This window comes from Idiotropiscis lumnitzeri, chromosome 14 (assembly GCF_059441095.1).
Source record: "Idiotropiscis lumnitzeri isolate Australia: NSW breed Sydney's pygmy pipehorse chromosome 14, RoL_Ilum_1.0, whole genome shotgun sequence".
Classification (NCBI taxonomy): Eukaryota; Metazoa; Chordata; class Actinopteri; order Syngnathiformes; family Syngnathidae; genus Idiotropiscis; species Idiotropiscis lumnitzeri.
In genome coordinates this window covers 5257078-5281106 of record NC_142404.1, presented here as the reverse complement: position 1 = coordinate 5281106, position 24029 = coordinate 5257078, and the positions used below count along the sequence as shown (strand labels likewise).

General features: G+C 40.5%; 1 protein-coding gene across 1 annotated transcript; it reads right to left on the bottom strand.

Moving 5' to 3' along the window:
* Positions 1 to 4055: 4055 nt before the first annotated feature.
* Positions 4056 to 7087, bottom strand: LOC148323201 (gamma-crystallin M3-like). Its single transcript, XM_088314651.1, has 3 exons — positions 7024 to 7087; positions 4792 to 5034; positions 4056 to 4367 (listed from the first exon to the last, which is right to left on the bottom strand). Exons 1-3 carry the CDS (start codon positions 7051 to 7053, stop codon positions 4092 to 4094), a joined length of 549 nt encoding a protein of 182 aa, XP_088170777.1. The 5' UTR covers positions 7054 to 7087; the 3' UTR covers positions 4056 to 4091.
* Positions 7088 to 24029: the final 16942 nt, after the last annotated feature.

Here is a 24029-nt window from a genome sequence, read left to right as displayed (position 1 = left end):
TTGACTGCTGTGTACAAACTCATTTTAATGGACATGAGCAGTGTTGTGCAATTTACAACGTCCTTCCAAAATGTAAACCATGACACAATATATGAACACTTCTACTCATCTGATTGTAATTAGTTACCAAACGTTTCATTTTGATAGAATAAAATGTTCATCATTATCCTTCTACTACACAGGTCAGCTAGGTTTACATTTTTTTCCTAGCAAATCAAACTTCTGTCCATCGAACAACACACATTTAGGGATACTTTAAGCTGATTAAAATTTGCTGTTGACCAGTGTTATTGGACACTGGTCACTGGGACAATTACAGCCGACTCCAACCCGTGTTGTATATAATGAATGCAATTCTTTATCAGTACAAACATCTGGCTCAGGAAATAATTGTTTAACGGTCAAAACCCACCAAAACAATATCTGGATATTTTTAGTTAGCTAGCTACTGGCTGGCAACCAGTTTAGGGTGTCCCCCGCCTACTACCGAAGATAGCTGGGATAGGCTCCAGCACCCTCCGCGACCCTAGTGAGGAGAAGTGGTACAGAAAATGAATGAATGAATGAATAGCTCCTGGTTTGACTTGACTTAAAAAAATCTCCTGGTAAAAAAAAGTGGCTTTGTTTTCTTACTCATTTGCTAGTATATGCTACCTACTGTGATAGATATTGTGGCTAGTTACCGGGCTAGTTGGTTTAATAATAATAATAATAATAAAAATAATAATAATAATAATAGATCAAGGTGTGATTATGAGCGCGCATGGTTGTTTGTCTATGTGTGCCCTGCGATTGGCTGGCAACCAGTTCAGGGTGTCCCCCGCCTACTGCCCGTTGTCAGCTGGGATAGGCTCCAGCACCCCCGGCAAGCCCTGTAAGGAAAAGCGGCTCAGATAATGGATGGATGGATAATAATGATATTAATAATATTAAATACAATATTTCTATATCAATCTTCAAAACAAGTTACAAAATGCTGTACAATCTACAATACAAGTATGAACAATTAAAAAACTAATAATGAATACAAATATGCATAAATCAACAATTCAAGAAAAAATAACAGGAACAGATTTAAAATAAGATAAATGCAGTGGTCTGAGGTCACAAGACAGAATTCCATAAACACAAAACTCTGACCACAATGGCATCCTGACCAGATAGGATTTTGGGACTGCGGGACGGCAGTGGCTTTGGAACACAGGCAGGAGTCTGGGCATTTACGGCTTAAAAAAAATAAAAATCAGAAGTATCTTGGAATCAATTCTCCAACACACAGGTAGTCAGTAAATCGCAGCAAGGACTGGTACGATGTGCTGTCATTTTGTGGTGGTAAGAAATCTAGAGGCAGAATTTTGTATGTGTTGTTGGCAGGCACGTGCACAGACAGACCCCTAGTGGTGCTCAAGTATCTGACCTTTTGCACTGGATGAAAAGTGCCATTCTTTTTGGAGCTTTTTTCCATTCATCAATATTACAAACAAAAAAATAATCTGTTTTGATATTTGAATGCCTTTTAATGTAATTGTTGCGACAAATGTGCTTCTTGCCCCCATGGAAACCAAGGACGTTGCTAAATCTGGTGTATTTGCTTGTTTATAGCTTTTAAACTGTCAACTAAGATTGCTAGCAAATTTAGCATGAGCCAATTTTAGCACAACCACCGCCAACTTGATTGACGAGTGATATTCATAATTTTTTTTTCAGAGAACAAAGATGACACCAGCGGCACGGAGGCCGACTGGTTAGCACGATGGCCTCACAGTGAGAGACAGCATCGGGCGTGGGTTCGATCCCGGCTCCGGCCATCCTGTGTGGAGTTTGCATGTTCTCCCCGTGCTTGCGTGGGTTTCCTCCGGGTACTCCGGTTTCCTCCCACATTCCAAAAACATGCATGGCAGGCCGATTGAACACTCCAAATTGCCCCTAGGTATGAGTGTGAGTGCGGATGGTTGTTCGTCTCTGTGTGCTCTGCAATTGGCTGGCAACCAGTTCATGGTGTCCCCCGCCTACTGCCCGAAGATAGCTGGGATAGGCTCCAGCACCCCCCGCGACCCTAGTGAGGAGAAGCGGTAAAGATGATGGATAGATGGAAGATGACCCCATCCTCTCCTTTGTTGTGGGATGGCACTAATGAAGCAGCACCGTTTGTGTCTCGAAAAAAAATTCATGTCAGATCTGAATGTAGCATAAAATGAAAAAAAAAATGTAACCTTTGACAAGGGTACATTTCCATTCAAGTTATAAATATATAGGTTCTGCAGCCTTTGGTTTTCTCTTCCCTAATTATGTCTCTCAATACCTGTTGCATAATATCTTATGAAATAGGATTGGTTCTCACCAGGATGCTGAAGCTTATCGCCAGCTATCTTTGGGCAGTAGGAGGGGTACACCCTGGACGGGTTGGAAGACAATTGCAGGGCACACAAAGACTACCATCTGCACGCACACGCAGACCTAGGGGCAATTTATTGAGTCCAATCAACCTGCCATGCATTGAAATGTGGGAGGAAACCGTCCCCGGATTAATGGATGGATGGAGGAAACCGGACTACCCGAAGAAAATCCACGCAGGCACGGGGAGAACATGTAAACTCCACACAGGAAGGTTGGAGCCGGAATCGAACCCACAACCTCTGCACTGTGAGGCCATCGTGCAAACCAGTCCACTGTGCTGCCCTGAAGGAACCACTTGAATTCATTTTTTATTTTGTTTTTATTCAACCTGAATACAAAATGTTTTGTTTTTCTTCTCTAGTATGCATAATATCATCGACATTTCAAAATGTGGTATGTGTCTGAAAAAGGAGAGAGAGAGAGAGAGAGAGAGAGAGAGAGAGAGAGAGCGAGAGAGACAAATCTTGTGGGTGATGCATATCATTAAAACTTGGAAATAACATTTCTCAGCAAGACACAACTGTTACCACATCAACACTTTTTCCCCCAATATTCTTTAGCACTTTAAATGAGTATATTCTCACGTCCTAGATAGGTTAAGTTTTATTGTTGGGTGTTGCCGTTTATGGCTCATGGCAAATGCGTCACATTATAATACGGATGGTGAGATTTCCGAGTTCATAAACGCAACACGAGTGCGTGGTCGCGACTTAGCACTTGTGCCTCTCTGTTTGTTTTCATCCAGTCATTATCAATCACAAGTATCTAAAAACTGTTTTGGTTTTTAATACACGTGAGTACGCTGACAAACGCCGCCACAATCCACAGTAGACGCTACCTCAACGGGACTTTGCGTGGGACGTTCTAGCAGATGCACACGGTAGCCTGCGCTTGCTAACTACAGCTAGCTGTCAGACACGACTGTCCCTGTCAGAAATTCAATCGGGCATCAGCAAAGCTTCCTTTTCAAAGGTGGTCATTTATCACCGCTGTCCTGCTATGAAAGGGAGGTTTACAAGTATTAAGTAATTGTGCATATGCTGTTTCCAGAACAGACATGAGAGCAATTCTTTTATTTCTTTAAAATGTAGTCATATTTTGAGCAGTATATATTTATATTAAATCGATTTTTGATGAATCTTTACATCTCTAAGCGCTGGGCACTTGACCCTTCTTTGCCGGTCAGTCCCCCACCCTTCAGCCACTATCTCAGTACCGTTCCGACCTCGCCCCTCCGGCCTTATTCATAAAAATTGTGGGCCCCTGACTGTGCATTTATTTATTCCCGAGGGGACAATCTGTAATCATTCACTGTTAATTTATATTGTTCTATATTTGCTGTAATTGTTGAGTAAAAAATACTGTAATAATTTTCCTTGTTCATCATTATCATCATGTTTTAAAAATGATTTCATATGTTCAAAAGAGTTTTGAATTACTCTAGGTACTACCTAATGAGCTCGATATTTAGCTTCTCAGATAGCGAGTTGGTAACGAGTTAATGAGCTCATTAGAATATTCAGCTTGTGAGCTGTAGTACTTGGAACATTTTGCTTGATTTCATGTCATTATGACAAATAGCACATCAATGTTAACGTTGTTACAGAGAAAAACTAACTGTAGAAAAGGACAGAAAGGAACACAGGAGGTTGTTTGGATATATTTGTGTTGCTTTAATTTGAAAAATCGAGCATCTAGCATGTGTCCATGATACGCCTCATGCTCAAGAAGCGATTGCTGCTCATGCCCATCTCCCTGAAGTTGCGGTGCTCGCCGGGCCTCACGTACACCATCTTGCCACGGAAGTTGGGCTGCTCGAACAGCAGCCAGTGGCCCTCCATCACCTGGCAGGACATGCAGTCGTTCATGCGGAGGCGCTCCATGATGTTGTCGCAGTCCTCCTGCAGCTCTTGGGACTGACCGTTCATGTTCTCCCGCTCAAAGATCCTAATCCTGAACTGGCCTCTGTGCTGTTTTCGGGAGAGTTAAAAAAACAAAAGTGAGGTTTCTTAAGGTTCATGATGTTCTCTTTCTGTCATCCATATCAATTGATGTCGGAAACTGCGAGTCTCAATCTTTTTGAAACCAAGTAACACACACACACGCACACACACACACATTGATTGTGCGGTAAAGTGATTGCATTTTTTAACTAATTAATCAAAAACAATTTCCATGATTAATTGAGATAAATCACGTTTTTCAACTGCTATTTTTTGGGAAGCTTGTAACAGATATTTACTTGAATAATATCTTGGAATTGATGGAAAATCACCAAATATGAAGTATATTTAATTGAAAGACTGTTGTATTAACTTTCGAGATCATGTAAAAATAGTTTAGCCACCTCCGGACAAAAGCACCCTGACGAAACCTACGGTCCTTTCTACCCACCATGGGTATGATGCGGCAGGACTTGATGCCGCTGGTCATGCCCATCACGCTCATGGAGTCAGCGTGCTCGCCCTGCCTCATGAAGTGTTGGTTGCCCATGAAGTTGGGACGCTCGTAGATCATGAAGCAGCCGCTCTCCACCCGACAGGACTGGCACCTATTCAGGAAGGAGGACACATCGGAGCAGTCGCTCATGCACTCGTAGGAGCGACCCTGCAAATTCTTCTCCTCGTAGAAAATAATCTGGGAAAGCAAAGTGGGATTCAATACATTCCATTGACTTGTAAATCCTTGCATCCCTTGAAAAATTACTTGTAAGACAGCTGTTGATTATTTATTTGATTTTTTTTAGCTGCATCCCTTTTTTAACATCCTAACCAGGGATGGTCAACTTCTTACATTTTCATCCGCATTACGAGGACGGGGGTTTGGGAGGGTGCATGCGACTGCGCACTTCCTACTCAGACACAGCTTGTGGACAAAAATGACATTTTAAATAAGGACAAAATAAATGCCGACCTGCAAATAGCAAAAATCCGCAATATAATTGGCATGCACTAAAATGAATTGTGAATTTTGTCATCTTTTTGTAAACCTCAATAAAGCTTTCAAAAAAGGCAGATAAACCTCCAATGGCGCGATCTTCATGCATTAGAACTGGAATTAGTATGGACTGAAATTACTTTTGAGTCAGGGTATTAAAATTTAGGGCTACTGTGATCAAATGTTAAACCTTTCCTTCACTAAATATGATCATTACGAGAGGGTGATGTTGAGGTCTCACTAAATACCGCAATCGTGTGTATTTACGTTCATTCCAAAAACAGTATTTATAAATATGAAGAAAATGTTTATTGTGTCCATGGCCTCTGAATGCAATGTTCCTTTAAGAAAATAAAATGTAAGCCTTTTTCGGATCTTCCTGTGAGACGGGATTTCCAGGATTTTTTTTTTCTCTCCCTGGGACTTGGCTAAGGGGGGCATGCCCGATATAGGCGGGCTAACAAAATATTTGATATATTTTAGAATAGCAAATAAAATGTTGGTGGGGATTAAGAGTGGCCATATTTTGATTTCCCAAAAAAGAATTATTTAGTGTTATGCCCTCAGATTCTGTTCTCCCATTCGATGGCAATTTGCATTTAAGGTTGCATCTGATTGGTCAAAGTTAAATTAAAGCATACATTTCCATATGCATGTATTACACGTCTTTTGCATTCTGCATCGCATGTGTCATTATCACAATGATGGCCTTTTGACATTGTGCAGCCTTAATTTATGGGTAGAAAATAAAATAAAACATAACAAAAAAAACACAAGTTGCATTCTTCTTTAGAAGTCTTACTTATCTAAGCAGGGGTGCAACTACCTACTTTCTGGGGGGGGTTATGCAGACACATAAAAGGCAGCCCTGCCAAATATATAAAAATAAAGATTTCATTTTTTTATATGTAGCCTATAAATACATTTTTGGGGGGGAGGTCACACTTTTATTTTATGTTTCATTGAGCCATATGTGGCTCTCACTACGCTTACGCTCACACATCACAACTTACCTTTTGTCTTTTAACCACTTAGAAAAGTTGCTTTTCATGCCTACATAATCTTTCTCCCTCTACCTTTCTTTTTCGGTTTTGGGCCCCTGAACACTTTCCATTTTGCTTCTTCATCTTTAGCATCACCAGACGTTTCAATTGTAAACACTCGCCACTCGCGTACTCATGAGACGGAGGAAGCAATTAACGATTTCAACCGTCGTGACATATGAACTGTCTAGTGTTAGGGACTCTATAACTTGTGAGGGCTAAATTTTAGGAGCGCTTTTCTTGACTGCAATTCATCTTGGGTGCAGGTCCTCACGGGGATAAGAGAAGTAGCGCAGATGTCTGACTTGTACTATTTCCTGAACTCCAGAGATTTGAAGAGACTATCATAACAAATTTGGATCAGTTGTTTTGAACATTTTCCATCTTGAAGGTAAAAGCGAACACACGTTGATGAAGTTTAGTTAAGGGTTTATTCCCTAGTAATTCGCATTTGCTTGGTGACAAATTCCAACAAACCCAATGGCCAAGACAAAGAACGGCTTTACAAGCGTTTGTAAGTCTATAACCCTCTGTTGACCAAAAATGGATATCAAATGACCTTTTCTACAGCTTCCGTCGAACAGTTTATAGCTCCGCCTTGACTGACCAAGGTTGAGTCGTATGACAGGGAATATCGAAAACTTACCTTGCCCATGCTCATGTCAGTGGTGGTCATGATTGTCAGGTGAGCTGGTGCTGCTTCTGTAGCACAGAACTGCTGCTGGCCCATTCCATTTAACCCTCGCTTTTATACCTGAGTGCGCCCCACGGCGTCAGCGGGTCTCTATTGTGTAAAGCCCTGAGCCAGCAACATGCTATGGCGTGTGGCAGGGGCCCGTGTCACATGTCTAACGTGGTGGTCTCGTGGCTAGGCCCTTGAAGACCAGGTAACACAAAGCCTTTTGTATTTGAAATGAACAAAATGGTTGGTTTCATTGTGCTGTTTGTGGAGTTAGAGCTGGTGAAAACAAAGAAAAGCAATATCGGCAATAATCGGTAGCTGCTGTACATTCTCATTGAATGCTGTATTCAATTAAACAATTGCATCAATGGGATCCAACTTGGAAATAATAAGAGCTCTACAATGAATTCAAATATTCAAAACCCATCAACATTTCACTGAGGTTGTTTTGGTAGCTAGTCCATTTTTATTTCATGTGTTAATATTTTCAAATCCGCTTGACAGTTTATACAATGTTATTGTGGTGTGTCTATTTTATTTAACTAGTGTGCTACTATAAATGAATGCAGTATTATCAAACCATCCAGTTTTATAAGATATAATTTAATAATGCCCGCCACTCATAATCAAGCACAAAAAAAAGCTTAAAGTACTAATGCCATGTCCTCTGTAAACGTTGCTCATTCTTTTCTATCTCATAGTCTACTTCTACTCATGCACCAATAGTTCAACAGCCAATCAGAGTGATTCGCCATTTTGCATACTGTGATCAATGGCTCACATTTATTCAAATCATATCTGAAGAGGACAATCAGGTCAGGCAAACACGCGAACTGTATTCACCATATATATGGGAATGCACATCTGGATGGCGGCCCTAGAGAAGTTAGCTAGTTGATCTCAGGGTCCCATAGTGTAAGTTAGAGGTGGACTATTAATTTTCCAACAGAACATGCAACTTTAATTTAAAAAAAAATTATTTTATATACAACAGTAAATTGTATGGTTTTAATGAGATGGCAAGCGCTGGTATAATTTTGTTGTTGGAATTAGGAAATGAAAATTCAACAGCAAAAAAAGCTGAATAGTTTAGTTATATATGCCATTTCAGTAATGACCTGACAATAAACCTTGCCATACCGTGACCATATTGGTGAGCAGAAATGGGCATTTTTTTAGTAGGTTTTTACTGATTTCTTCCACAGAAATTTTGGTTTTCCTGATCAAAAAATACATCTGAGTGAAAAATGGGCCTTCTTCACTGAACTATTCCTTTAATTAAGCTTAAATTTGGTCTTTGTGAGACAATGCAATTGAATTTAGGTTGAAATGTGTTATTACAGTTTAATTGAATCTATTACAAGCATTTACAAGCCTCAATTGTGCCTTATTCCAAACTCAGTTTATTTACTACAAATTCAACTCAAGACATTGCGTGTGTCTATTGGATCAACAATTCCTTTGACTTCATGCATGACATTGACGTTCTTAATAATTAAGTGAATCCGACAATGAAGTGATATCAATTACACAGCTAAACATTAATGCATTGCAATCATGAGAGCTTTATGCCCCGCCTCCTCTGTTTCTTTGTGGCGGGCATGTCTTATCACATAGGCCTGTCTTCTCCATTTCCAGATTATGAAGGCTGTCAGGGAGAGGCAAACCAGAAACAGCAGGACCACTGGCGCCAGAAAAGTTATCTCAGAAAAACAACTTGAGATCTCACTAAACTGTAAGCGATAAACAGCTGTACACCGGCTGTAAGTGGTGCCTCTGATAAATTCAACCGAGTTACATGTGTACAAACCGGCATCCAATTCTGAGCTATTCTGGATAGTGAGGCCCTGGCTGTAGATGTACCAGTTGTGGTAAAGTGCTTGATCATTAAAATCCCACTTCACATGCGCATGGTTGTTGGTAGCCTGGCATGGCAGCTGTATGTTCGTCCCTGGAACCACCATGTTGTATTTCACCTCTGTTACAGGCTCTAAAGACACAGGGCAACATCTTTCATACTATTGTACATATTTGAAGTACAGAAATGTTGGAGAGTATAACAACGTCATATAGTTGTATATCATTTCCCTCTGCAAAGGACGACTAATATAAGACTCGGACTGATTATCTACGAGGATTGGCGATGTCACAGTGATTCATTTTACTGACATAACAATTGACGAAAAACCTGACAAACACTGGGGTCTCATTTCAGAGACCTCACTAATTGCATACAAGTAAGCCAGTGTATGGATATGGATCTTTGACATGTTGTTTCCCTTCATTCACATGCATGAAGCCATGCAACTTACCAGGTTTGGGACACTTTAAGTATCTGTCCAGACCCTGTATTCTCTGAGACCCAGCGGCCAAGCCACGGATGGATGAGCAGAGGTTTGTGTTCAAGTCCCAGGCACAGTAGGGATCCCTGGCCAGGATGCAGTCCATGCATGTGTCATAGCGACTGCAATTACTCACTGGCATCTGGACGACACCTTTTTCTGATGCCACAAACAGCACTCCCTGTTTGTACATGGGGATAGACAATGACGGAACAGTAGCAAACAGGTTAAGGCAAAAAGGTTATGTCTCAGCAAACATTTGGGACTTGTCATGTGAAAAACCTTGCTGGGTAACAGGCGCAGGGTGATGATGCGTTGAGGAGTTTGGTACACTTGAATCTCCTCAATGATCAATGTCTCGGTTTCGTACTTGACAGCCTTCAGAATACATCCGTTCTCTGGTAGGGGACAATGGTGCCACTTGAGTTCACCAAGTACTGACCACAGGTGCTCGTTGAAAAAAAATGCCTTATCAAATGTACCTCTGTAGTCTTGTGAGTTTATTCGAAGGATAGGTGAGAGTTAAAGTTAAGTCACATACCAGTCTAAACTGTCGGTTCAAGTTCTGCCCCAACCAAATTCCAATTAACTTGAGTCAAGTCATTACAAGTCATAAAATATAGCTGCACGTAAACCACTTTGAAAGCGGTCAGATTGGGGCATATTCTGCCGCGTGCTTAAATCAGCCAACTGCCATAAATTGTCAGTTTCACTGCTAAAATTGGCAAAGCAAGCTCTGTAACTTAGCAAGGTTGAACTCAGTTAGCTAACGCTAGCAATCTGGCGTTGTTTCCGATCATTGTAAGGTGTGTTAGCGTCTATCACTCACTCAAATGCTACTTAATATGCGTATTTTGGCTCTCAATTGCTTCTTCACACGGCCGTACCCCTTACCATCTCGCGCGCACGCAAGAGATAGAGAGCACGCGGGAGGGGGAGAGGGAGAGAGAGAGAGAGCGAGAGAGAGAGAGAGAGAGAGAGAGAGAGAGAGAGAGAGAGAGAGAGAAAATTACAAGATTTCATTCTGCTCTGAGTGCAAATATTTGAATTCTACGCATGCTGTACTTAAGGGTTCGGAAGAAAACCCATTGTCGGCCTTGCTTAATCTGGCCTTTTAAAAGAAACTTCTTGTCCTGTGTCCTCCGTCCCAAAAATAGGCGTCTGTCCGTTCCGTCCCAGAGAGGACCATCTTTGAAAATTACCATACTAGTTATTCCTCTACCGTGTAAAACCACCACTGATACAGCAATTTAAAATGAAGTACGATAATGTCAACATAAATGACAGTAGGTTACGGTAAAACACTTGCATCCCTTGAACACTGAAATTCTTTCCAGTGGATGACAATTTTAGTTTTAATTTGAAAATGAAAATTACAAACTTAACTTTGTTAGTAATATATGACTACGCAAAGACTTACCAGTGCCAATGAACATGACAGCATGGCTCTGTCCATCCAGCGCCACAACACTTTCCACAACAATCTGGCTCAGCAAGGCTCCCTCCTTGACCAGCAAAGGCCCACTCGTTTCTGGTTTAACATGTTCATGTAAACTTTGCTGCATAACGTCTTCATGTCGGGCTTTGTCACCACTCAAGGTCTGTAAAAAGAGTTCATTTTCTTTGGAATGGAATACCCATGCACTTTTTCTGACATAAAATTGGATCCATTTCAAAAATAAAAAATGTTGTGTTGTCTGTGCTTCCAACTTCAAAGCCTTACACAGTATAGCTAGACCTATCCTAACCCCCCAAAAATGACATGCCAGGCTCAAGTCTAGCACAAAGCACAGTAACTGTGCGCATGGGTGCACTTTTCTTTCTTTTGCTGTTTTGCAAGAATTTGAACTCTTAGAATTAGGCATAATGGGGCATTTACGCCTTTTGTGCGCCGTTGTGGGATGAAAGCTGATTTTTTTCAGTCACTCCTTGCTGCATCCCTCTTTTGCATCAAATTCAGTGAGATTGTAGCGCAACCCCATTGCGGGTACAGAAAATCACTTAACTTGAGAGCGCAACGCTCTAAACGCTGTGGCTAGCTCGCCAAATGACTTTATTGAAAGTTCAACTCAGGCTGGCATCAACCCTACATAATCCTAAATATTTTCACAAGGGTGGACGGACCTTTCTTTAATTATATGCAGTAAACACACCACCTTTATCATAACAGCATGCCCTTTCAACATTCACATTCATCTATTATTCATCAGGAGGTCAATGTGCTCCTAAAACATTTACATCGACCTGGTGAGTTGTCGAGGGAGGGGAGGGGCAGTATTGGTGGTGAAGTGCGGGTGTATTGCATGCCCCATCCCATGTGGATGCCCGGGGTGCTATTGAAAAAAAAAAAAGATTATAATCCAATTATTTCTATATTAATTCAGAGGGATTGTCCCACGCTCGTGTTTTACATATGAATAAAATACCGTGCACATCTGCCGAGCGCCAAATTTGTCTACCAGTGCTGCAAAATTGACCTCCATTTGGCTCATCTAAAATTTGCTCTATATTTTTGGAACAAAATTTGCAAATGCACTGGGAGGGTTGTTGCAAAAATGGCCAGTGACGCGTATCACATCCACCAAATTCACAAACACACTGAACTAGGCCCACCCATTTTTGTGGTTCGAAACGCCCAGCTGGGCACAACACAGCAACAAACATGCTAGACGAAGCTTGCAATGGAACGAAAATTAATTACTCGTTTTACGCAGAGCCGAGTGCCAAACTATGTCCCAAAGTATTTTATAAGCGGGTATCTGGCTGGGTCATCAAGCTCTAGATTTATTAATTTTTACTTTTGGAATTTTAAGAATTATTCCTAAAACAGGCCAATATGAGAGCCCAGAACACAATTTAGGGATGTTGTTGAATTTAAATTTTTTGAAATACATTCAAATTGCACTGTATTTCAATAAAACGTTCCAAATTAATGAATGAATTCTCGTCACTCTACAGAATAGTAAATCACATTACTTATTATTTTTAAATCCAAAATCACCACGTCCCTACATGAAAAATATATACTCTGAACCTAATTATTAAATCTTTCTTTTTCATATGGTATGAATTCTAATTCTATTTTCATTGCAAACTTAAAAGTGTGTGGGACATGATTTTTACAAATTTTATTATGTTGGATTAAACAATAAAATACAGTTTTCCCTAATTGATATCAACATTAACCGAGTATTTAGTGGTGTTACGTTTTGAAACTCTTCCGGGTGGAGCCAACTGCGATTTCGGGGAATTTGTGAATGAGGACACAGAAATGCCACCATTGAAAGAGAGTAGTGATAAAACTCTAATCACAACATACAGACGAAAGTACTTGACAAAATCATGATGTATACCACATCATTATTATTTCTAGGCATAACATGTATTCTGTATCATTGGGTGGTTTGAACAGGCAAAAAAAAAAAAGGGAACTACATCAGTTTTCAATGTAGTCTTTTTAACTAGTCAGTGGAACGTCGTCCTTATTTCTGACACCATACAACAAAACTCTACACATTAATATTTCCATCCATTATCAGTACCGCTACACATTAATACATAGAATATGAATAAAATCAGTATCTCGTTAGAGAATAGTAACATGATGTATGTATTTTTTCAATTTTATTATTAAAACTCATTGACTGCCAGCATAGGTAAAATGAAGGAATTTTTTACGTAAACAGCCGTCAATGGCAGTGAATGAGTTAAACATCCTCCCTCTATATTTGCAGTAGACGTATTCCACTAATTTCAATAGAAATGGGGTATGATATGTTGTTGATATTGCTGGAGTTGAGCTGATTTGCTTAGAAAATGTAGAAGTTCCAAAAGGAAAAATTGAAAGTAGTTGCTTTGACAAGTGTTTTATGATCAGAAATAATTACCATTCATACCACCAAATCAAGACAATGACACTCTGTCAATAAAATATGTTAAGAAGACGATAAACCTCACTCCGCTCTTAACAATCGGCTTGTAATCGTGAATACGATCAATCAAATTACGAATTGCCTCCGTTGTTTGCATTAAACACGACTATAGTCTTGGCTTTTGTGTGCTGTGAGACTTCTTTAACGGAGCGAACGATACTTACTGACTGCTGGTCATCGTCATCTACAGAGTTTGAAGATGAAGGCGTTCCCGGCTCACAAAAATATTGAGTTTCTGGCATCTTTTTTGAGGCCTTTTGTTTGCCGTTTGTAATCTTACTATTTGTACCTCTACTCCTCCTTAAAATAAGCTTTTTGGTAACCTTTTTCATGTCCCTTACACTTTACGGTCTGATCTGGATTATAAATACTTCTTTGTGCAACAAGCTTGTTTTGGTGGAATCACACGTTATCACATCATCTTGTACCCAGGAAGGAGAAGGACTTGCATTTTTTCCAAACCAAACGTTATGCCCTCTACAAAACATTTGTAATCCCACTGAATACCTGATCTTTTAAGTCGAATATCCTGCTGGTGGAAGAAATCCTGTACATGCACACGGTCGATACTCGATTCCTGGAAACACCAAAGGAAAACTCTTCACATGTCGTCACGAGCTGGTTGACTCCAAGTAAGTCACGGGATTTTCTTTTATTTACATCGCAGTCGTGAAGACCGCATAGAAGCGGCTCTCTCTCCAGTCTTGATTTTCCAACAGAAAGACGCTCTTCATAATAGATGGCAGGCTCTGATCAGGCAGGGAGCAATCCACTGGTACAGTCGACAGAGGAATTTTTGACTCTGCGCTGTGCGTCTCCAGAAACCAAAATCACAGCGGATTATATCATTTAGCTGAGGTGGACATGTCAGTATTTTTTTCCAATTCAGTCATTCGCCAACGGCCAGCCCACCCTTCTGTCATTTCCAGTCCTGCATTATTTCAAGCCGACCAAACGTGTCATCCGTCATTGCTGTTTTAACTAAGGTTCCGCCATTGCTACTTGACAGTTCATCACCACTATTTTAGGACTGTCAACCAGTCCGTTTTCAATACTTTGACCACGTTTTTCTCATCGCTAAATTCCGGTTTGTTACCACAATTTTAGAACCAGCAGTTCTTCTTCTGCCTACTATGTCCCAAGCATTCACCGCTCAAGTAGTGTGTCTTCTGCAGTAAAGAAACATGCCTCGTACTGTGAAAACTACAAGACATATTCCATCGTATTTATAATCAATATTTGCTGTGATCAAAATATAAAATACCTTGTGTGCTTTGTAACCCAGTAGATAAAGCAAAGATAATAAAAGTCCTCGTCTTTCTCTCCAGGTATACATCGGGCATACGTGACCCATTATGGAAGTAATTGTTTACAAAATAGTCTCAAAATAACTTCGGGTACTAACAAAAGACAAAGGTATAATGTTGGTGTTTGAGGCACGCATATTGACGGCTGCATACAGCTTGCAACCACGTGACCAATGTGACTGATCAGGTAAGTCACCTGACATTCCGATGATGGACGAAGACCCTTTTCCGTCTGCGTATAGTCTGTCGTTTTTATGTGTCTAAATTTCCCGTCATTTGTCAGCCAAACGGGCGTCCGTCAGCGACGGGTTGACCGACTTTCTGCCAATGCTGACGAAGTGCCCTCCTTTGGTATTGAGATCATTTTGGTGAAGCATTTACCTTCCTGAAACGGGCCATTTTCGACAGTTCAACTTTCCCGTTGCAGTCCAGCTCAGTGAAGAATAAGTAGATATTGTTGAGATGTCCGTATTCACTTTCTTCCGCTACAATCACCATTTTAACGAAAGATGCAAACGCTGCTACACACACACACACACACACACACAAAAGTGTTGGGTAAGTTAGTTCCAAAATTTAATACGTATTACATATTACATGGATGTGAAATTAATAAGTTACTTTGCAATACAGTGAACCCTCGGTTATCGCGGTTAATGGAGACCGAGACCACCCGCGAAAACTGAAAATCCGCGAAGTAGCGGCGCACCTTCAAAAATGCTTAAAAAAAAATAAAAATAATATATATATATATATATATATATATATATATATATATAAATATATATACGGGTAGAGAGAGAGAGAGAGTGAAATTCATGTTATAACACAAAAACAAAACAAATTATTATTAAAACTTATTTTTTTATTCCCCAGCCATTATTTTTGTATTTATTCAATTACTTCTTTTTGTATTTATTTAATTACTTCGACTTTTACCTGCTGGTACGCCGTCCGGTGTGCCCTGTGAAATGAAAGGTGGCATTCTTCATTTATTTATTTATTCATTCATAACTGACAGCCTCGCGCTCCGCTCATGCCCGGGCGGAAGTTGTTCCTCTACGGCAGGGGTCTTCAACCCTGTTCCTCGAGGGCCGGTGCCCTACCTGTTTTCCACCTCTCCCTGGTGCAACACACCTGAGCGATCGTTATCTAGCTTCTGCAGACCTTGCTGATTATCTGAGCATTTGAATCAGCTGTGTTGCAGCAGGGAGAGATGGAAAACCTGCAGGACACCGGCCATCGAGGAACAGGATTGAGGACCCCTGCTCTACGGCTTAACTGCCACGCACGCCGGCTGGCCTCCTCCGGAGCTCTCGCACGGTCCCGAGCGAAGCGAAATGTCGCCGCGCTAGTGCCCGGGCGGAAGTTGTTCCTCTACGGCTTAACTGCCACGCACGCCGGACTCCTCCGGAGCTCTGGTACGGTCCGAACCGCGCGAAACGTCGCCCCAAATCGTGCCCGGGGGAACGTGCTCTTCTTCGTCCACTCTCTTCTTCGTCCACTCTCCTCTTCGGCGCACGCCGGCCGTCTAACCGCTCCAGCGCCCCCTCGTGCCACTCGGCGAAACTACAATGCCCCCGAATATTTTTTAGACCCGCGAAGCACTGAACCCGTGAAAGGTGAACCGCGAAGTAGCGAGGGTTCACTGTATTACTGTCTTTGTAGAGTAATGAGTTACTCAAATTTAAGTTACTTTTAAATGTCTTATTTATAAAATATGGGATTGATTTATTTCATGATTTTGACAATTTGAGAGGAAAATACAAAATTTTCTAGCATACTGTAGCTGGCAAAATGAACTCGTAATAAAGATATGAAACCATATAGTGTTGGCTGTGATATTAAATGGCTCGACGCAATAGTGGGAGATAACTTTAATAAAAGACCTTTGATCAATATTTGTACCAATAAGATTTATTGGAGCTGATTTTTTGTCCAGTAAATAAATAATCCCAGACTGTAAACCATACATGAAATTAATGGATAATAATTCACAGTTCACTTACGTAGTTGCACTTCTTTCTACTTCGTGGAGACAAAGTTTCACCAGGTGAATTAACACAAATTTGGAAAAAATATATCAAGCGCAACAGACTTCACTGGGGCGGAATGTAGTTTTTCCCGATTGGAGGTGCCGGAGCGTGGCATCATCGGCCAATGCACGTCTTTGTCTTTGAGGCAGATGATTTGCATTTTGATTGTGCATTTATTCGCTGCTTTTTGCTTAGGATTATTGCTGCTTGTATTTTTAATATGTTTTGCATTTCATCTTGTGACACCATGCCTGTGATTGATGTTATAAACAAGAACTTCTCAGCCTTTAAAGGAGGACAAGATCCAAGCTCAATTTGTTTTTTTTTGTTCAGGAAACTGAAATTATTCATCATTTTCTCTTTTATCTATTTATTTGGGAGTAATTAGGAAATAAGTGAGGCCTTGGAAAAACGGCTACATTTGATGAGAAATAATACCACGGCTCCCCTCCACTCTCGCCATGTGATTACAAACTCTCCATTGGAAATTATTGTACTTTCATTGCTTCCCAAAAAGGGTGGCCCCAAATTTCATGTGGACATCCCTAGCTATGACCACTTCAACATGTCATGTCATGATCCACACCGCTTATCCTGTACAGGGTCGCGGGAGGGTGCTGGAGCCTATCCCAGCTGACTACGGGCGAAAGGCGCACTACACCCTGAACTGGTCGCCAGCCAGTCACACGGCAGACATTGGCACTGTCACTGAGTGGGAACTGAACCCACGCTGCCTGCACACAACTCAGGCGAGTGTACCACTACACCATCAGTGACCCCACTTCAACATATCAAAAGGATTAACATATCTGTGTCTGATTTACAGGAGAATGAGGAAACGTGGACGTGAGCATAGGTACATAGATTATGCTGTTTCTTTGCTGGTCATGGTGAGGACGCAGAGCAAAAAAGCACAAGTCGGGGTATTTACAGAGACTGTAGCGGGAATGAATAGACACGAACATTTATATTTGGATGAGGATTGGCTCCAATTTTTTGGATAGTAGATGACGTAACAACAACGCACCGTTTTAATCTTTGGAACGTAACAGCTCAGGGCTACGCATAATGGTATCTATTGTATATGTATTTAAGTCTTTAAATTTGTGTTCTTATATCCCGCTAATTTATATTACACCGTATGGAAAGCGCTTTGTTACAGCTCCAGTTGTTGTGAAATGCACCAAATAAAGTTGTATTGCAGCCTTCTATTGTTTTGTAGGATTCCAATGCGGCCACACTCGGCTCTGGAGGTGGCCTCCTCGCCAGAACTTTTTGTAACCATCGACGCCCGGCTGCCTCCTCACACTTACCAAAAGATTAGCGTAGCGAAATGACTGAAATATAACCAGTACATAACTGTACTACTGATGTCATTTTTACCTGCAAAACTATTATTTAAGTGCCAATGTTAACGTTAACGTCAATGAAGCTTCCCTTGAAGGGGGATGATCGTGCACAGTTCTGGCAGATTTTATTCCAGTTGTTCAAAGTTGATCATTGTGTTCTTTATAGTTTTCTTATTATTCTTTCTTTTCTTGTTTTTTATTCTGATTGATATATATATAACTATATATAACTATATATATAACTATATATATATAACTATATATATATATATATATAACTATATATATATATATATATATATATATATATATATATATATATATATATATATATATATATATATATATATATATATATATATATATATATATATATAGAGGGCGGCACGGTGGCCGACTGGTTAGCACGATGGCCTCACAGTGGGAGACAGCATCGGGCGTGGGTTCGATCCCGGCTCCGGCCATCCTGTGTGGAGTTTGCATGTTCTCCCCGTGCTTGCGTGGGTTTCCTCCGGGTACTCCGGTTTCCTCCCACATTCCAAAAACATGCATTGTCGGTTGATTGAACACTCTAAATTGCCCCTAGGTATGAGTGTGAGCGCGGATGGTTGTTCGTCTTTGTGTGCCCTGCAATTGGCCTGCAACCAGTTCAGGGTGTCCCCCGCCTACTGCCCGAAGATAGCTGGGATAGGCTCCAGCACCCCCCGCGACCCTAGTGAGGAGAAGCGGTATAGATGATGGATGGATGGATATATATATATATATGAATACTTGTGTATGTGGTAGGTGTATATTTGTATATTCAGTGCATATTGAGCTGTCATTCGTCTCACTTCATCTCACTTTTTTGTTTTTTATTTCATATTCAAATTAAAAATGAAAAACAAACAAATGTGGAGTGGATTTTGGACTTACCTTGTATGTCGTATGCAACCGGCAGATCTTCATATAAAGGTTCCTCTATTGAGAAGTAAATTATATATTGCCCAGTTGCAGCATACAGATCCTTTCCTGTTGGGACACATATGTCAAGGCAATTCCTGGTGAAGTGAGAAACATTTGGAACACAATCTGACCAGTTCATAGTTGAATGTAAGTCATATTTTACGCTGATCCACCACAATGGCAAACCCAACTACTCACCGTTCATGACAGAAGTATATGGACGAGTCATTAAGGAAGGACCCCAACGGCTTACATCGCGGATCTTCCCTGACAGGCTCAGTTTTCCATTCATGTATTTCTGAAGTGCATCAGATATTAGAAAACATGTATAATAATACCACCAATTATTATGTTATGCCACCAAACACCTGCCATAATTTTATTCTCCATTTTATCATTCTGCCCATTTTTGTCCTTCCCCTCAATCAATTCAAAACTCAACTAAGAGTGCCCTGCTTACTTCTTCTTTGAGATATGAACCGCCAATTGGCCCGGACCTGCGAGCTCCTTTTCCATACAATGGGAAACACCAAATGCCAGGGATGTGTGTGGTCTGGGTAAATGGACTGTCACTTGTACACCGCTTTTTCACCTTAGTACTCAAAGCGCTTCACTTGTTTTTTCCATCTACCTACTGATGACACAGCATCAGGTCAACTTAGGGGTTCAGTATCATGCTAAAAGCCAACTCGACATGGTCACTCAGGCCGGGGATTGAACCCCCAGCCTCTGAGTTGGGAGATGACCACAATATCCCTGAGACATGCCGCCTCAAACAGATTTTCTCCATCGTCCAATTTGAAAACTTCTTCGTGCATTCTACTCAATTCTTGCAATTCCAACTAGACTCAACCGACATTTACGTTCATTTTGTTGGCATGTAACTTGTGCAAGACGATGAAGAGATATTTAATCAGCTATTCTGTTTGAGTGCATGCAGACCCAGTCACCACCTCTAAGTGGAACTCCCTGTCGAGCTCTTCCATTCGCTTGCATTGAGGTAACAGTGTTTGGCTCCAATAATTTTATCTCATTTGGTCTAATGTTTTATTGATTTTGACACCTGATTGGTTGGTTGCATCCATCCATCCAGTTCTCCTCACTAGGGTCGCGGAGCCTATCCCAGCTATCTTCGGGCAGTAGGCCGGGTACACCCTGAAGTGGTTGCCAGCCAATTGCAGGGCACACAGAGACGCACAACCATCCGTGCTCACACTCATACCTAGGGGCCATTTAGAGTGTTCAATTGACCAGCCATGCATGTTTTTGCAAAGTGGGAGGAAACCGGAGGAAACCCGCGCAGGCACAGGGAGAACATGCAAACTTGGTTGCAAACATCAGACATGTAATTATGTTATTAGAAACCATTTTTTTTTAAAAAACCTATCAAATATAAGGCTAAGATCAAATGTTTTTAAGAAAACAATACAGTGTGCAGTTGTATAAAGAAAAATGAAATGCTTCCAAAGCGCGAAAAATCTAAATTTTGTCAAAATTTTAACCTTATGTTTCAATTAAGGAAATACAGGCTAATGTATACGATAAGACTCACAGGCATATATTCTGTATCATTTGTGAAGAATTACTAGTACTCCTTCACGGATACATCATCTATCATTCAGTTGCATCCCCCACACCCCCCAACATACACGCACCCCGTCTCAAATTTAACATTTCTTCCATTATAATTATTTCTCGAGGCTCTTCAGCCTTTGCACACACTTTCAACTGAAATTGCACTATCGAGTTACGCATTCCATTTTAGAGGAAGATAACTATAGTGGCTCTAGCTGAATTAATGATACTAAAAAAAAAAACTAAACCTGTACTGCTCCTCGAATAGTACTGTAGGTGCGTGATTCCATTCATGCTTTACTGTGTGACTTGACCACACCATTACTTTTGTTCAATAAAAGAAAAGTGGCACTGCTGAAACAATTAAATATGTTTAAATATCAGGACATTGCATACTTTCTTACTCTCGATTTGAGTATTTACTGAGTTTCAAGTCTTCTGACAAATATGCATATTTAAACTCACCAAAGTGTCACAGACAAGCTGATAAGACTTTGACCAACACACATACATTGTGCTGTGGTACACTTTGTGGATGGTCCAAATCTGAATACGACATTCCGGCTGCAACAAGAGCATACAGCAGAGTCAGGGCTCCGACAAGTGTAGCTGTACAATTATGCATAAATACTTCTTATGCTGCACACACATATCCAAAGACTACGCACAAACCTTGTCTTCGCACTTGTTCTGGTCATCTGAATGCCACACCAACTGAATCAACACAAAAAATTTGTTGTCATTGTCAAAGTGTTCAGAGTGTATTGCTTTAACTCTAAAAAAAACAGCAACATGACAAAGAATTGCCCCATTTTGGCAGTGGTGAGCCATTAAGGCCTTCTTTGCTGGCCTAAAACAATCAAGAGATCGTGATCATATTATCCACATTGATGTCATATTACATCCATGTGTTGTATATTTAGTGAGGGTTTTTATCCAATCAGAATTCAGCTAGCTCGTGTTGCCAGGCAGATTTCACAATCCCAGTAGCATGCACTATTCTTCCCAGGCCTTCAGATACAATCGTGCGGGCGTCTGTTCTGTCAAAGACTATGGGCTTTCAGAGTTAATAGACAGTTGCGATAGCCAATCAGATCACAAATTGGACTTCACTGAAGGCCTACGTGTAAAATGCACGCCCCGCCACTGCATTTTGGACACCCTTGAGTACATTTTTTGTTACAGATGTCTGAAATGTAGACATGTAAACAAATATTACAAAAATGGACATACATGTTATTCACACGACAATGACGACATGTTATTTGTAAGAAAACATTTCATATGCACTCACTTGATCCTTCTTGATCGAGATGTTATTGAGGTCCAGAGCGTATATGGACCCTGTGACTCCCACAATCAGGACATCCAGATCCTCGAAAATGACCATTGCATTGTAGCTCACGATCCCATCTATGCTGAATTTTATAAAATCATCTGAACAAAGGAAACACCAGAACTGCATCATACAAAAGAATTGGGGCTTTTCTTCTCTCCTCAGTACAGAATCCATATAAAGCCGACGTGGGGATCTTAACGTCCTTATCTGTGCTTGAGTAATTTATTTATGACTTTAATTTTACTCCGTTTAGTTGAGAACAGATTGTGGTGCTTTAAGATATAAGTATAATTGACCAGGCTTGCAACTCAAAACACTTGTACCTCAACTCATCATTCCCCATTGAAATGAATGCAAATGCCAATCCATTTCTGCCACAATATCCCAAAACAATTAAAATTGTCCAATGCATTTTGGATGAGAAAAAACAGCACTCTATAAAAGACATAATTCAATATAATGTAAAGAATTCAAATGTGTTAGTTTGACTTTAATGGACATTGTACTGCTCCATCTGATGCACACGCCTTGGCCACTTGGGGGGAAGACATTTCAAACATATATGAATAGAAATACAGTAATTCTCATCCATTTATATTTAGTTTTACAGTAAACGTCCAAAAAAATGCCAATGAACATCTTCAAAAGCATCTTTTTTTTAAAGAATTTATTTTTTGCCCAACCGTTGCACGTTGTGGAGATGAGTTCATTGCCACTATACAGCCCTTGTATCTAAAATATTTGCTTCAAAGTCAAAGCAAAAAACAGTCTAAATGACTAAATGATGGATCATCTGTGGAAAACATGTGAAGTTGGGTCACTCGTATCTCAAGGGACCGCTTTATTTGTACATTCTACTCCTTATTTTGTCAAGATAGACTTATATACTTGTCTGCCAGCATGGCCGAGTGGTCTAAGGCGCCGCGTTCAGGACCCAGTCTCCCCAGGAGGCCTGGGTTCGAATCTCGAATTTCCCCATTGTGGGACTAATAAAGGGAATTATAATATATATAGACAACTTTTTTCCACCCCATGTGTTCTTTTGTCTCCATGTTCAAACCAATCAGTTGTTGGTTCACAATGTTCGCAAAGCAATTGGAACACGTGCCTTTGATAGCATGCCATTGTTAGAGGAAAACTTTTGTTTCACCAAAGCCGTCATTAAAACAAGCATTGTTGTTACTTTGTACTTTTGTTACTAAATAGGTTCAGAAACAACTTACATATTTTACATTTGTGTCGCCTTTGTGCTCTTAAACCTAGGGTGTTCAAACCGCTAGATTCAAGTGTCTACTAATAAATGGCATTAAAAATGCCTGTGCAAACACACCGAATGGATGTAAGCTCAAATAAAGAGTGAAATGTCACGCTATGATCCAGGTCAGTTGTAACATACATTTGGGTGAAATGTAACAGGAAATAAAAGCCATGGTATTGAAAAAAGATATAGAATGCTCTATGTACAAAAACAAAAGAAAAAAAGGTGCACATTTGAATAATTCTATAAACGTTACAACTAACCCTAGGAAAATTTGTTACACCTGTCTCTTCGTTCATTTGCAATGAGAGACAAAGGTTTTGCACGAACACTTAAACACATCATGAACAACTCTATACATACGCAAAATCAAAATGATACGTTTGTTGAGTTCGTCCACAAAGGCTTCCATGAAATCATAAAGATAATGTGGGGGGGGGGGGGATTCTTTGAGCATAATTTAATTCCTGGCCAATTTTTCTGCGTCTACTTCATGATACTTCTTTTTCACATTTGGACTGAGAAATGCATTTCTAACTTGTTCCTGATTGGAGCCATGTCAGAGTCTGCCATGAATGAATCAGTCCTGCATTTTTACTGTAAACAAATATATAGTTCTACATGTGTACATGATGTGAGTATGCTTACCGTTTCTGTAGAAAAACCTTGGGAAAAGTCCCAAAACATTTAAAGCATAAATGCTCATATTATACACAAGGAAGATTGAGCAACAGAAAATCATAGACTTACAAACACTTACCTTGATAGGGGACAGTGGTTCGTGGGACACTAGGCTGCGGGATGTCTTCACCGCATGATGCATGGAGCGTCAATCCGCAGACAATGCTCAGCACCAACATAGGAGACATTTCACAAATCCTCCGTTA

What these genes read in the sequence shown, in the direction of transcription:
- LOC148323201 (XM_088314651.1), bottom strand. Translation starts at nt 7,053, where the DNA reads ATGACCACCACTGACATGAGCATGGGCAAG. An exon ending in CTGACATGAGCATGGGCAAG is followed by an intron (nt 5,035 to 7,023) that starts GTAAGTTTTCGA and finishes TTGCTTTCCCAG; the next exon opens with ATTATTTTCTACGAGGAGAA. An exon ending in CCTGCCGCATCATACCCATG is followed by an intron (nt 4,368 to 4,791) that starts GTGGGTAGAAAG and finishes TCCCGAAAACAG; the next exon opens with CACAGAGGCCAGTTCAGGAT.